The sequence below is a fragment of the Arachis stenosperma genome, chromosome 4 (assembly GCF_014773155.1).
Source record: "Arachis stenosperma cultivar V10309 chromosome 4, arast.V10309.gnm1.PFL2, whole genome shotgun sequence".
Lineage (NCBI taxonomy): Eukaryota > Viridiplantae > Streptophyta > Magnoliopsida > Fabales > Fabaceae > Arachis > Arachis stenosperma.
The window spans coordinates 148,616,372-148,631,772 of NC_080380.1; the positions used below are offsets into that span (position 1 = coordinate 148,616,372).

Consider the following 15,401-nt stretch of genomic DNA (forward strand, 5'->3'; position numbering starts at 1 on the left):
TATTAATATGTAAATGATAAATTAAAATATTATTTTGATCATGATGGTTAAGACAGTACTTAAGTGAACAAATTATGGAGCTTGGAGATAGGAATGAAAAATTGCATATAAATATATGCTAGTGGACATGGAGATCCATGCTAATTGATAAGCTAACCCCAAAATCCAAATATCATGCAATGTAGGAAAAGATAGCGGAAAAGTGCATGAAAAATGGCAAAGGATCACATACCATTTAAATGTCATACATCTAATCCAACAAAATGCTCTAATTTGGAATCTAAAACAAATCCATTAGGAACAATGAACTTGTTAATTCATTAAGTTACACGAGAGTGTACTACGAAAGGATAGCATTGACAAAATTTAGAAGCGAAAACTAGAGATTGGAAATGGAAAGGGATGGACGATGAAGTGTCATTTAAATTTTGCCACATACGATATTGTGAGATCACAGTTATCATTTACCTCAACATGTTGCAAGTTGTTTTCCAATTCATCAGAGGGTTCAACGACACAGACTTCTGCCAAGGTTGTCAAGGACCACAGTTGTTCCGGAAGCTCACACAATTTAGGACACTCCTTTATGAGCAGACAACGAAGGCGAGGCATTGCACCTTCCGCTAACACCCAACTTTCAACTTTCACTTTCACCATTTTGAACACTTCAAGTTTAGGGAAATCCCCAGCGGCACAATCAACAGGGTCTGATATGGTACCGTCTTCTACTTTCAAAACTTGGAGGTTATGAAGCTGTCCTAGAGCCTTCATGGAACTGAAGTCCAACTTACCAAACACTTTGATGGTAATCTTTGCAAGATTCAAAGGAAACATCATTGCATCTATTGAAAGATCTGAACGACAGCAGTATAGTTTCAGCATATGAAGATTGCTTAGATGCTGCAAACTCAATAATAATTCATGCCACGAAGGACGTGTCTCCCTTTTAGGGTCCAACCATAAACTCAACCTTTTCAAGTTGGGAAATCTGCCGTCCCTGAATAGTAACGCTGTTGGTGTATCCAAATCCACTCCACTCAGAGTTTGAAGATTCCACATTCTTGTTTTTCTTCTGCTATCCTCTCCATTCTCCTCTGTTGGTAGACTCACAGTACTTGAGAAAATATACACATGTCTTAGTCGCTTGAGCTTCCAAAATTTATCCGGAATGCAAGACGTGCTCCAACCTCTTGTATCCATGGTCTCTAAATTCAAAAGGCTCCATATACACTGAGGAGCACTTCTTGAGCTAGCATTTCTAGTTATTTGCAAGTACTTTAGGAAGATCATTGCCTGAAAATTAGTGGGTATACGTCGAAACCATACTTCTCCTCTCCAATATAGCACTTGAACCGATTGGAAGTATTGTAAAGAATCATTTGGATAATCCTTTCCAGCAAAGACGAACACGGAACGAGTGCTTGATTGGTTAGTTTCGACTGAGGACATGTAAGAAGTTTCACTGCACAACAAGGACAATCTTTGAGGGTTGCCTAGAGTATGGATATTGGACCCTGTGCAAACCTCGAAAAACTTATCAGCTTTGCTCAATATTATGCAGAGGTCACGGAAGATATCATGGATTAGGCATTTTTTCACACCCCCATCACTCCTCCGTGTTGCCACATGTACCATGTTACGATCCACTAGCTCTTTTAAGAATTCCTCACCAACTTCTTCTGGTTCTGGAGCATTTGGTAATCCACTTTCTTGTGGTTGTATGAACCCTTCAGCCATCCATAATGTGATTAATTCCCTAGTAGGAATCTCAAAATCTTCAGGGTAGATACCAAGATATCTAAAGCATGGCTTCAGTTCTTCAGACAAGTTGTCATAGCTATGTTTTAGCACATCCATGACTTGGGTCATGTCCCTGGTGAGATGCCAGTGGATGCGCTCCTTAACTTCCCGCCATTCAGTTTCCAACTTCTCCTTCTTGGCAACCACCCCTGCCATGACAACGATAGCAAGCGGTAAACCTCCACAACTTTCAACAATTGATCTACCATGAGGCGCCAACTCAGAAGGACACTCTTTACCCGAAAACACCTTCTTGCAAAACAATTCCCAGCTTTCTTTTACATCGAGGAGAGGAAGTTTGTAGCTTCTTGAGCCTGTAAAATTTGCCACCTGTTGATCGCGACTCGTTATTAAAATTTTGCTACCAGTGCTTCCAATTGGAAAGGCTGATTTCAGATCGTCCCATACTTCAGGCTTCCAAATATCATCGAGCACTATCAAGTACTTTTTCCCCTTCAGGTAATTGCTCACTTTCTTCTTTAGATCCTCCACTTCTAAATTTTGATATGCATATGTGGACTTCATCATGGAGTAGAGCAGCCTCAACAATACATCCCTTGGCTTGTAATCTTTGGAAACACGAGTCCATCCGCGGGTAGGGAACAAATCCTTGACCTCTTTATTGTTATGGATCTCTCGAGCAACAGTAGTCTTGCCCAATCCACCCATGCCAATGATGGAGGCGACGTTAATGTTAGCATCATACAGCTGCTCTTTTACAGAGCTCCAGTATTTTGTAAAGCCCACTACATCTCCTTCCTCTACATCATCTTCCTCAACCTGTCCAGCAACAAAATGGTACGTCTTAATCTCAACACCATTAGATAATCGATGCTCATCTAGCACACCTTCATGTCTTGTTGTTATAATGATCCTACTACCATGACCAAACCAATTTTCTCGTTGTGCTAATGAGTTCAGTTGTTGGATTTTATCAACATCATCCAAAACCAGAAGAACTCTTTTTTGGCCTAGCCTGTGTATTATTTCAGAGGATCCTTTCAATATGCTTCCGATCTTAGACTTTAACTCCTCTCCCATCTCAGAAAGAAGCGTTTCTTGTAGATCTTCTAGACCAACACCACTTGCACTTGTTTTCTCACTGATATTAGAAAGAAAACTTGCAGTTGCAAAGTGAGGCCTAATCTTGTTATACAGCTCAGCAACAAATTGGCTTATTTCACCATCTCCATGAATTCCCAGCATCAAACAGGTAGCACAAGAATCAATCTGTAGAAGTGATTTTGCCACTTTTTCAAGTTCAGAATCACATCCAAGTGGATGGTCAATATACAAAGGCACGGGAGGAACTCTTTTCATGACCTCTTCAACAATCTTGATAATAGCCTCACCCCATGCTCTGCAAACAACATACATACACATTTTCTTTGTATCTTAAATTTTTTTCTTCTTTTATACAAACTAGAATGATAGTATATAATAAATATTAAAAATGGCTATGTTTTGTAGAATTAAATTAAATATGGGTAAACTAAAGTTAAATTTAAAAGGTATTTTGTAAAATAATTTGTAGTACAAAAGATTTGGATGTTGGAGTTGTATAAAGTGACATTTTTATTTGATGGTTTGATTTTTGCATTTGTTTTAGTTGATGGACATAGTCTTATTATGTGGCGCTCGTCCTCTTTCTTTTTTATTGGTTATTGTTAGAGTTGTTGCTTTCTTTTTTTTGTCGTAAATTTTTGTAAAGGCATGTTTTTTATGAATTATTGAGTTGTAGTACTTTCTATTGTGTTGTTTGTTCCATCTTTACATATATGTTCTTTTTTCGAAGATGTGTCTTGAATTTGTATGATTTCCTTTCTCTTTAATTTCTTGATATGCATGTAGTTGATATCTACAATAAAAAGAACAAAAATGTATAGATTTTTTTTTGAATAAGTTATTTTAATAAGAATAATTGAAATAGTATAAAGTGAAATGACCTGTTTATATTTTTCTTTGACCAACTCTGTTAGAACAATGTCTCAAGTGATGTAAATTTAAAATAATGTTGAAAAATGTTTAAAATAGAATCTTTAATTTCTTTCACAACAGTTGTGAGTAAAAAGTTTGTTTTCATTGTACTTTTACTTGGTCTATACAAATCATTTGCATCTTTTATTTTTAAATTTTGTATAGTATAGACTTTTCTTTCTTATAAGTTATAACAAATGTTTGAATTTATTCATTATATTTCTTTTCACAATGACATGAAGAGATGTTTCCTGCAGTGTTATTAAATTATAGTTAATAATTAGTTAAAAAGTTGACTACATTTTTTTTAAATTATTAGAAAAGAAACAATGAATAGCATATTGAAAAAAAGTATAATTTTAACGATATTAAAATACAATTATATATAAAGTATTATAAAATAATATAAAAAGCAAAAATAATTAAAGTATTTTTTTGTAAATCTAATTTAAAAATATAATAAATATGTTTGTTTTGTACATTTTCATCTAATATAATCATTTCTAAGTAAAGAGACTCTTCTTCATTTGTGGGTGTTAATGTTTCTCATAGACTCTTCTTCATTTGTGGGTGTTAATGTTATCACTGGATTCATTATCCAGAGGGTTAGTCACAGAAGAAAAAGCAATTCCTTTCTTTTTGAATCTTTTTTCAAATAGGAGTTTTCAAAGGCAAGTAAGTTTCCTCTCAAATCATCAAGTGTCATAGAATCTAAATTACTACTCTCAGAAATAATTAAGGCTTTTGTTTCCCACTCTTTTGTGAGACATCTCAACACTCTTCTCACTAGCACAGATTCTGAATGTGTGATTCCAAGAGCATCTAAGCCAACAGTGATGATATTGAACCGTTCGAACAGTTCATCAACGGACTCTCCTTCCTTCATTGCAAACATTTCATATTCCCTGTTTAACATATCTGTCCGTGTCTTCTTTACAATGGTAGTTCCTTCATGAGTGATTTGCAACTTGTCCCAGATTTCCTTTGCCGTTGTGCATCGTGATACTCGTCGGTATTCCTCAAAGCTGATAGCACAGTTGAGCAGATTGGTTGCCTTGGCATTTAACTCCACCGTCTTCCTATCTTCCTCGGTCCAGCTTGCTTCTGGTTTAAGAGAGACTACTCCTTGAGCATTTGTGGTAGTTGGAAATTTAGGACCCTCCAAGATGATCTTCCAAAGTCTGTAATCCACGGCTTGTACAAATATCTTCATCCTCTCCTTCCAATAGGTATAATTTTTCCCATTGAAGAGGGGAGGTCTGTTGCTTGATTGACCTTCAGCCAGATTGTATGATAACACATTTGTGCCACTGTTTTCTGCCATGAGGATCTTTACTCCAAGCTGCAAAGCTTGATCTCTTTGAGACCAAGCTCTGATACCAATTGATGGTTTCAGTGGCTAAGAGAAGGGGGGTTGAATCTTAGCCCCCTTTTTCGTAGCTACTACTTGCTGACCTTCAGAAGAGACTTTTCTGTTTTTGCTCGTCACTTGACACGAGCAACTCAGTTTTGTCTCGTCCCTTGCCACGAGACTTTTTGTTTTGTCTCGTCACTTGGCACGAGATAATTCTGGCTTTTTGCTCCTGTGTAATTGAAAACAGAATTGGAGTAGAAGGAGAAGAAGATTGCACCAAGATGTATCCTGGTTCAGCTGCTAAGTGCAGTGCAGCCTACATCCAGTCTCCATCACAAACATGATGGAATTTCACTATAATCAATCTGATTACAACTTGTAAAGTGCTAACCCAACTTACAAGGGGATTCCCACAGAATCATGATACACAACAAAGATGTACAAAGGACCTCTAAGACATCTATGGCTTTTTCTTTCAATTTTGCACTCTCTGCCTTTTTCCGCTCTATGGCTTTTTCATACAAACCTCACTTGTTTGCCTTTTTCCATGAGACTCAAGACATGACAAAATTAAACAGAAAAATACTAAACAGAATACATTGAAGGAGAAGAGAAATCCGTTAGCTCAGGTAGCTCTGAGAACTCTGTGCCTTGCACTCTCAAATTTTCTCCTTGCTTCAAACAGTGGTTGTTCCCCCTTTTTAAAGAAAGAGGAAAGCCTCCACACTTGAAGCCAAAACCGAACCAACTTTCTTCCTCCTTCAACAATCACAGAACCGGTTCGGCCACTCAGAGAGAGAAGAGATATCCATGCATTAACCAACATGCAATTACCTCTAGTCCTTTCTTGATCATCAACCTTCATCAATCCGGGCTCTCCATCCTTGGCTTCCTCTCCAAGATGGATTTCTGGCCCTTGATGCCTCATGATGATGATGACTTCATCTGCTTCAATCCCTGCCTTCAACCATCACTTCGCCACTCTAGCTACTCCCTGTGGTGGTTGAGCAGAATCGAAGACAAGCCATGCTTCAAGAATCTCCTCTAGCTGGCCGAATCTTCTTCTTCCATTTTTGAGCATGAAAGGCTCAAGATAGCTTCACCAAAACTAACCACATTTGGTAAGCATCTTAGCCACAGCTCATCTTTCTTTTGGTATGTTTTCTTGCCATCATTAGCTTGATGGTCTTAGGCGCATGCAACTTCTTCCTTTCGGTGTTGAAGAACATTGGTTCCATTATTTCCTGGACAAGGACCGAATAGAGAAGAAGAAAGAGATGAGAGAGAATGAAAGGAATCTGAAGAAAAGAAAAGCAATGCAAAGAAGTTAAACAAATTAATTAGGCATAGCTTGCTTTTACTTCCCTATTGAGTGGTGTGTAAGTCATAATAACCATCAATCACATCAGCTGAATTTTTCTCTCTCATGTTCCCCATGCATTAATTAACATGTAATAGATTTTGAAATCCATCACATGGTTAACACCTTGGTTCCGTTGGAAGCACTTGGCTTTCATTTTTCCTTTTGTTTCGGACCAAGAATGAAAACATTCATCCTTTGTGAGACTTGGGCTTGTAATATTGAAATAAAAGCTGGCCCATTTGATAAGCATTTGCTTTCCTGATATAATTGTGTAGCGGATCAAGCATAGGAAGCAAACAAGAAAGCATTTGTTTGGGCTTGCAACATTAACATTTATTCTGGCCCAATTATAACTAGCTTTTAAACACAAAGCTGAATTAATAATGCAACAGTTGGGCTTTGTTAATTTTCTTTTATTTCGGCCCAACAAAATCTGCACAACAAAATTATTTTAATCAGCACATTAATCAAAATTAGCTTAATAATTTTGCTGTTAATAATGTTTGATCATCATCAATTTGGTTTAGAGTTTTCCAAACTCATCAGGTTATTTTGTAGCCTAATTTGTATATATTTTTATTGTATATTTTTTTGTATATTTTATTTTTTTTGCTAATTTGAAAATAATAGTTGATTTGGTAAAAATTAAGTGATGGATTCTAAAATTTTGCTAAGTAAACAATATTATTGACATGGTATTAATAGGAGAAAAAAGATGTCTTAAAAATAATGTGAATAAATGTATCTATCTACTTTTATATATTAAGAATAGATTTATAAACTACCAATAGACAAATGAATCATACAACCAACAAGACAAATTTCCGTTATGTATCTTGATGAAAATATATGAAAGTTACCGCTACGGTGAAAGGTGAAAACTCAGGTACAGTGAACTTTACGTGAAGTTGATAGTTGATAGTGGTTAAATAATTTGACTGATTTAACTAAATTTTCATCTAATGGCTCTCAGTTATCAACTTCACGTGAAATTGACTGCACCTGAGTTTCCACTTACCGCTACTGGTATCCAAAATTTTTGTCTCTTAAGAATCAAAACAAAAAAAAAAGCTCATAATTGGACTCTTAGGAAAATGAATTAACATCATATCTATTACATATGTTTGTTTTAATTTTTTAAAAATTAATGTAATAAAATACTGATTAAAAGAATAACTTAAAAGATAGTTAGTTGTGGTGGTAAAGTAACTACTCACATGTTCTTATTGACGCATAGTCCACTTTTATTGCCTACTGCAAACAAGGCCGACTTCCATGATTCCAACTTGTGATTGTATCTGCCTTTATTTTTATGATTAGTCATGGCTTTTCCATAACTTTTTCTCTGGTACTTCAGATCTGCTGGTTCCACATAGAAAAATATTGGTAACACTGGTCGCTTACTTCTGCTGTTGGAACATTGCATGATCTTGACGAGTTCATCAAGGCACCACCGGGAAGTTGGATACTTGGCACAGAGTACAAGAATTGACATCCTTGATCTTTCAATTGCTTCCAAAAGAGCGCCTTCGATCTCCTCCCCTATTCTCAGCTCCTCGCTATCTCTGAAAGTCTCGATTCTTTTGTCGACCAAAGCATGATAGAGTGCGTCTGTGAATTTGAGTCTTGTGTCACCTCTAAAGCTCAGGAAAACATCATACTTGAAAGGTGAAGATAGTGTTGCAGTTGCACCCTGATCTGATGATGAACCTGCCATGGTAACAGTCTTTGGAAGTTTTTGCGATAATGCTACGCTTAATCGTAATTGGAATAATAATCACGAGTTAATAGTAATTTACACTTACATTATGTATGTTTGTATAATTAAAAGATACAATAGTTATATGACTTATGAGTAGTGCTTGTTTTTTGGTCGCTGCTTTATGCATTATTTATTTGATAGCTGCTACGAAGAAGCTGCTTTCTTCTTGTGGATTGAGATTGACTTGGAGAATAATGCATGTGAAGTCCACATATATTATTTGATTCTAGAAGTCCTCTAATAATTCCTTTTATTAAGTATTCATTTTTTGACTTGAAATAGTGAGGAAACTAGAAAGTATAATTAGGCGATAACTAATTGCCCATACAGACAATACTATTAAAAAAACAATTAAAATATACTTCTTTTTTACAACTTAATAGAACATACATTGATAATAGAAGTAAAAATGAAGATTAGGTAAAGTCATTAGTGTTGGTGAGTTCCAACTCAAAAGTGAGTTTCACAACATAAAAATAAATAAATGAAAAGACAACAGAGAAAAAAAATACATACTAGTAATAGAGTAGTGTTACTTATAGTGTTAATGTTCAAATTCGTCCCTAAAAGATCATGCGATCTTCATTTTCGTCTCCGAATGATTTTTTTAATCAAATTAGTCTTTGGAAGATAAACTGTTAGTCAAATTAGTCCTTCCGTCAATTGGATGATGACGTGTCACGTTAAGTGTCACGTGGCATGATAACGTGACACGCCACGTGGCAGGTCAGTAACACGTGGCATGCCACGTGACAGGTCAGTGACACATGGTATCACTTGACATATAAAAAATTTTTCTATTAGTCAAAATAGTCCTTGAAAGTCCAGACATAAGTCATTTTCATCCCTCAAATTTTAAAATTAGTCAAACTAGTCCTTATATAATTTTTTTATTTTTTCTTCATAAATTATCTCTCTCTTTTAATTCTTCTCAAATCTCTCTTATTCTTTTCTATTCTAAAACTTTTTGTTATTGATGGTTTCAGTGGCTAAGAGAAGGGGGAGTTGAATCTTAGCCCCCTTTTTTTGCTTGAATACACTTGCTGGACTTAGAGGAGACTTTTCTGTTTTAGCTCGTCCCTAGCCACGAGACATTTTTATTTTGTCTCGTCACTTGGCACGAGATATTTTTTATTTTTTCATCTGAACAGTAGAAACAGAAGTGAAGTAGGAGAGAGAGAAGATTACACCCAGATATATCCTGGTTCAGCTGCTAAGTGCAGTGCAGCCTACATCCAGTCTCCATCACAACAATGATGGAATTTCACTATAATCATCCAAATTACAAGTTGTAAAGTGCTAACCCAACTTACAAGGGGATTCCCACAGAATCATGAAACACAACACAGATGTACAAAGGAACTCTAAGACATCTATGGCTTTTTCTTTTAATTTTGCACTCTCTGCCTTTTCCGCTCTATGGCTTTTTCATACAAACCTCACTGTTTGCCTTTTTCCATGAGACTCAAGACATGACAAAATTAAACAGAAAATACTAAACAGAAAACATTGAAGGAGAAGAAGAACTGCTAGCTTAGGTAGCTCTGAGACTTCTGTGCCTTGCACTCTTAATCTTACTCCTTGCTCCAAACAGTGGCTGTTCTCTCTTTTTAAAGAAGAGGGAAGCCTCCACACTTGAAGCCAACACCCAAACCAACTTCTTCCTCCTTCAAGAAACAGAACCGGTTCGGCCACAGAGAGAGAAGAGGTAACTCATGCAAAAACCAACATGCAAATACCTCTAGTCCTTCCTTGGTCATCACTCTTTATCAATCCGAGCGCTCCATCCTTGGCTTCCTCTCCAAGATGGATTTCTGGCCCTTGATGCTTCATGATGATGATGGCTTCATCTGCTCGAATCTCTGCCTCTTCCATCACTTCGCCACTCTAGCTACTTCCTGTGGTGGTTGAGCAGAATCAGAGACAAGCCATGCCTCCAAGAATCTCACCTTGCTGGCCGAATCTTCATCCTTCTTTTTGAGTATGAAGGATCTGAGATTACCTCACCAAATCTAACCATATTAGGTGATTATCTCAGCCACAACATACTTTTGGTTTTTTTCTGATAATTAGTGATTTTTTTCTCTGATTGATATTGGCTCCATTAGGCTCAATCGTTTTTGTTTTTGTATAAGCATGACTTGATACTCACTGCTTTAGGATAATCCCTAGGATGCTTTGATACATTTCTGCTACTTTATCTGGAATATTTTGTTATGTTTATCATGGTTATGCAGGTGCCCCTTTGATGACAAAAGGGGGAGGAAATTAGGTTCCAAAATTGAAATTGGAACGAAACAGGGGCTGAAAAATAGGGGTTGAAATTTTCAGTTTTGAAAATTCATGATTACCCTTGTTTAAAGAATGCATGTTGATATTTTTTGGTTTTAACATGAACATTGCTGTTTGAACTGCATGTTGTTGTTTATCATGATCTATTTTGGCATTAGGATTATAATGATGTTTGATTTATTTTGATGCCTGGCTGATTGATTCATCATTGATAAACTTGTTAGTTTAAAATTTTATTTTTGGCAGTTCCTTTATTTGTGTAAAATATCAAAACTGCCTTGTTTTGTTCTTCAAATATTTTTCATCATATTGTTTGGCTCTGATGTCCTAAACAAGAATTTTTTGAAAATATTTGGATAGCTTTGTGCTGTATGAAATAGTTTGAGCAGTAAATCAGTTTATGATATCAAATGAGTTTTGATTATCAATTAAAACTGCTCATAAATCAAGCAATTTAGCATTATAAAATTTGCTAAATAACATTGTTACTTGAAGCTTGATTTAAATGTTACAGGTTTATGCTTCCCTTGGTAAAATAGCATATATTAAGGGGGAGCCTTGTGACATTTTGAAAGGGGGAGATTAAAATCAAAGGGAGTATTCCTTACTCAATCTTTTAATTTCTTTCCATTTCAATTTTAATAATGTTTGTCATCAAGGGGGAGATTGATGAGTTTGGAAAACTCTAAACCAAATTGATGATGATCAACATTATTAACAGCAAAATTATTAAGCTAATTTTGATTAATGTGCTGATTAAAATAATTTTGTTGTGCAGATTTTGTTGGGCCGAAACAAAAGAAAATTAACAAAGCCCAACTGTTGCATCATTAATTCAGCTTTGTGTTTAAAAGCTAGTTATAATTGGGCCAGAATAAATGTTAATGTTGCAAGCCCAAACAAATGTTTCTTGTTTGCTTCCTAAGCTTGATCCGCTACACAATTGTATCAGGAAAGCAAATGCTTACTAATTGGGCCAGCTTTTAATTTCAACACTACAAGCCCAAGTCTCACAAATGATGAATGTTTCCATTCTTGGTCCGAAACAAAAGGAAAAATGAAAAGCCAAGTGCTTCCAACGGAACCAAGGTGTTAACCATGTGATGGATTTCAAAATCTATTACATTGTTAATTAATGCATGGGGAACATGAGAGAGAAAAATTCAGCTGATGTGATTGATGGTTATTATGACTTACACACCACTCAATAGGGAAGTAAAAGCAAGCTATGCCTAATTAATTTGATCAACCACTTTGTATTGCTTTCTTTCAGATTCTTTATTTCTCTCTCATCTCTTTCTTCTCTATTCGGTCCTTGTCCAGGAAACAATGGACGCCGAGCTCTTCAACGAAGAAAAGGAAAGAGTTGCATGCTTCAAGACCATCGAGCAAATGATGGCAAGAAAACATACCAAAAGAAAGATGAGCTGTGGCTAAGATACTTACCAAATGTGGTTAGATTTGGTGAAGCTATCTTGAGCCTTTCATGCTCAAAAATGGAAGAACATACAGCCAGAAGGGAGATTCTTGAAGCATGGCTTGTCTTCGAATCTGACCAACCACCACAGGGAGTAGCTAGAGTGGCGAAGTGATGGTTGGATGCAGAGTTTGAAGCAGATGAAGTCATCATCATCATGAGGCATCAAGGGCCAGATATCCATCTTGGAGAGCAAGCCAAGGATGGAGAGCCCGGATTGATGAAGGTTGATGATCAAGAAAGGACTAGAGGTAATGCATGTTGGTTAATGCATGGTTATCTCTTCTCTCTCTGTGTGGCCGAACCGGTTTGTTGAAGGAAGAGGTTGGTTCGGTTTTTGGCTTCAATATGTGGAGGCTCCTCTCTTCTATATAAGGGTGGACAACCATTGTTTGAAGCAAGGAGAAAATTTGAGAGTGCAAAGCACAGAGTTCTCAGAGCTACCTGAGCTAACAGATTTCTCTTCTCCTTCAATGTATTCTGTTTAGTATTTTTCTGTTTAATTTTGTCATGTCTTGAGTCTCATGGTAAAAGGCAAACAAGTGAGGTTTGTAATGAAAAAGCCATAGAGCGGAAAAAGGCAGAGAGTGCAAAATTAAAAGAAAGCCATTGATGTCTTAGAGTTCCTTTGTACATCTTTGTTGTGTATCATGATTCTGTGGGAATCCCTTGTAAGTGGGTTAGCACTTTACAAATTGTAACAGATTGATTATAGTGAAATTCCATCATGTTTGTGATGGAGACTGGATGTAGGCTGCACTGCACTTAGCAGCCGAACCAGGATATATCTGGGGCAAGTTCTTTCTCTTTCTACTCCATTTCTGTTTTCTACCACACACGAGCAAAAGTAGGAATTATCTCGTGCCAAGTGACGAGACAAAACAAAAAGTCTCGTGGCAAGGGACGAGACAAAACAAAGTTGCTCGTGTCAAGTGACGAGCAAAAACAGAAAGTATTCTCCGAAGTTCAACAAGTGCCAGCATCGAAAAAGGGGGCTAAGATTCAACCCCCCTTCTCTTAGCCACTGAAACCATCAATTGGTATCAGAGCTTGGTCTCAAAGAGATCAAGCTTTGCAGCTTGGAGTAAAGATCCTCATGGCAGAAAATAGTGGCACAAATGTGGTATCATACAATCTGGTTGAAGGTCAATCAAGCAACAGACCTCCCTCTTCAATGGGAAAAATTATACCATTGGAAGGAGAGATGAAGATATTTGTACAAGCCTGGATTACAGACTTTGGAAGATCATCTTGGAGGGTCCTAAATTTCCAACTACAACAAGTGATCAAGGAGTAGTCTCTCTTAAACCTGAAGCAAGCTGGACCGAAGAAGATAGAAAGACGGTGGAATTGAATGCCAAGGCAACCAATCTGCTCAACTGTGCTATCAGCTTTGAGGAGTACCGACGATATCACGGTGCACAACGGCAAAGGAAATCTGGGACAAGTTGCAAATCACTCATGAAGGAACTACCATTGTAAAGAAGACTCGGACAGATATGTTGAACAGGGAATATGAAATGTTACAATGAAGGAAGGAGAGTCCATCAATGAACTGTTTGAACGGTTCAATGCTATCACTGTTGGCTTAGATGCTCTTGGAATCACACATTCAGAATCTGTGCTAGTGAGAAGAGTGTTGAGATGTCTCACAAAAGAGTGGGAAACAAAAGCCTTAATTATTTCTGAGAGTAGTAACTTAGATTCTATGACACTTGATGATTTGAGAGGAAACTACTTGCCTTTGAAAACTCCTATTTGAAAAAGATTCAAAAAAGAAAGGAATTGCTTTTTCTTCTGTGACTAACCCTCTGGATAATGAATCCAGTGATAACTCTTCTGAAAATGAGTTTGTTGTTTGCAAAAAAATTCAGGAAAATGGCAAAGCTCAAAAGCAAAGGCAGCAGCTCCAGGAGGACAAAGAAGATCTTAGCAAGGTAACCTGTTTCAATTGCAAGGAAATAGGTCATTTCAAATCTGATTGTCCCAAGTTGAAAAAAGAAGAGAAGCCGAAAAAGGTGAAGAAGAAGGGACTGATGGCCACATGGGAAGATTTGGAAAATGACTCAGATGATGATGATGAAGAATCTGAGACTAAATCACAGCACTGTCTCATGGCAAATGAGATATATCAGGTATCATTTCAAAACTCCAACACTGAAGACCTTCATCTTATGATAGATCATCTTTCTGAAAAAATAAGATGTTTTCTAAATGAGAACCAAGATCTTGAACAACAAAATTTCATTCTTAAAGCTGAAAATGATTTTCTCAAAGAAAAACTAAGAGAGGCCGAAACTGCTTGTGATCTTGTGGAAGAAAACAAGCTGTTAAAAGCCCAAGTTAGAAGCTGTGAAAGTAATCATTCTGTTCTTGCATATGTGAACTGTTTTTAAGCAAAATGAAGAGTTGCACAAAAGGTTAAAAGACTTAAAGATGACTTAGCCAAGTTCACTCAAAGTTCTGAAAATTTGAACCAAATTTTGGCAAGTCAAAAACCTCTTTATGATAAAGCTGGGTGGGTTTTTATAAATCTGAAAAATCACATTTGAAAATATTGCCTCATCTTCAAATGATGTAATATCAAGACCCAATTCACTTTAACAAAACTACAACTCCAAGATTTTGTAGAATGTGCAACCGAAGTGGTCACTTTCCAGTTCAATGCTTCTTTGGTGAAAGATGATTGGTGACAAAGTTTACAAAGTTTTTTTGATTACAATGATTTGGGACATAAGAGATGGTTAACGTAAAGGATCCAAGAAAATTTGGATACCTAAGGTCACTTGAGTTTATTTTGTAGGTCTGCCTAGCGTCCAAGAAAAGGGAAATATGTGGTACATGGATAGCGGATGCTCTAGGCATATGACCGGAAAGACAACCTTCTTCATAAAGCTTGATGAATATGATGGAGGACTTGTTACTTTTGGTGATGATGCAAAGGAAAAATAGTGGCTGTTGGGAAAGTTGGTAAAAACTTTTCTTCTTGTATAAATGATGTGCTTCTTGTAATGGTTTGAAACATAACTTACTTAGTGTTAGTCAATTGTGTGATTTAGGTTTTGATGTTATCTTTAAGAAGTTGTTGTTTGGTTGTCTGTGAGAAAACTGGGGATGTTTTATTGAAGCTAAAAGATGCAATAATGTGTATGGATTAACTCTTGAGGATTTAAAGGAACAAAATGTAACATGCTTCACCTCTCTTGAATCTGAAAAATGGCTTGGCATAGAAAGTTGGGACATGCTAGCATGTACCAAATTTCTAAGCTAGTCAAAAAGAATTGGTTAGAGGATTCCAAACATCAAGTTTGATAAGGTCTTACTTGTGAAGCTTGCCAATTGGGCAAACAAGTAAAATCTCTTAAATTAAAAGATG

General features: G+C 36.5%; 1 protein-coding gene across 1 annotated transcript; it reads right to left on the reverse strand.

The window, feature by feature from the left end:
* Positions 1-326: 326 nt before the first annotated feature.
* Positions 327-8,372, reverse strand: LOC130973111 (probable disease resistance protein RF9). Its single transcript, XM_057897521.1, has 2 exons — positions 7,712-8,372; positions 327-3,160 (listed from the first exon to the last, which is right to left on the reverse strand). The coding sequence occupies exons 1-2, from the start codon at positions 8,209-8,211 to the stop codon at positions 418-420; spliced, it is 3,243 nt and encodes a 1,080-aa protein (XP_057753504.1). The 5' UTR covers positions 8,212-8,372; the 3' UTR covers positions 327-417.
* Positions 8,373-15,401: the final 7,029 nt, after the last annotated feature.

Bases quoted from the DNA above. Each gene is read 5' to 3' on its own strand.
- LOC130973111 (XM_057897521.1), bottom strand. From the start codon at position 8,211: ATGGCAGGTTCATCATCAGATCAGGGTGCAACTGCAACACTATCTTCA. The intron at 3,161-7,711 runs GTGAGTAGTTAC...TGTTGTTTGCAG, and splicing joins CTATGCGTCAATAAGAACAT to AGCATGGGGTGAGGCTATTA.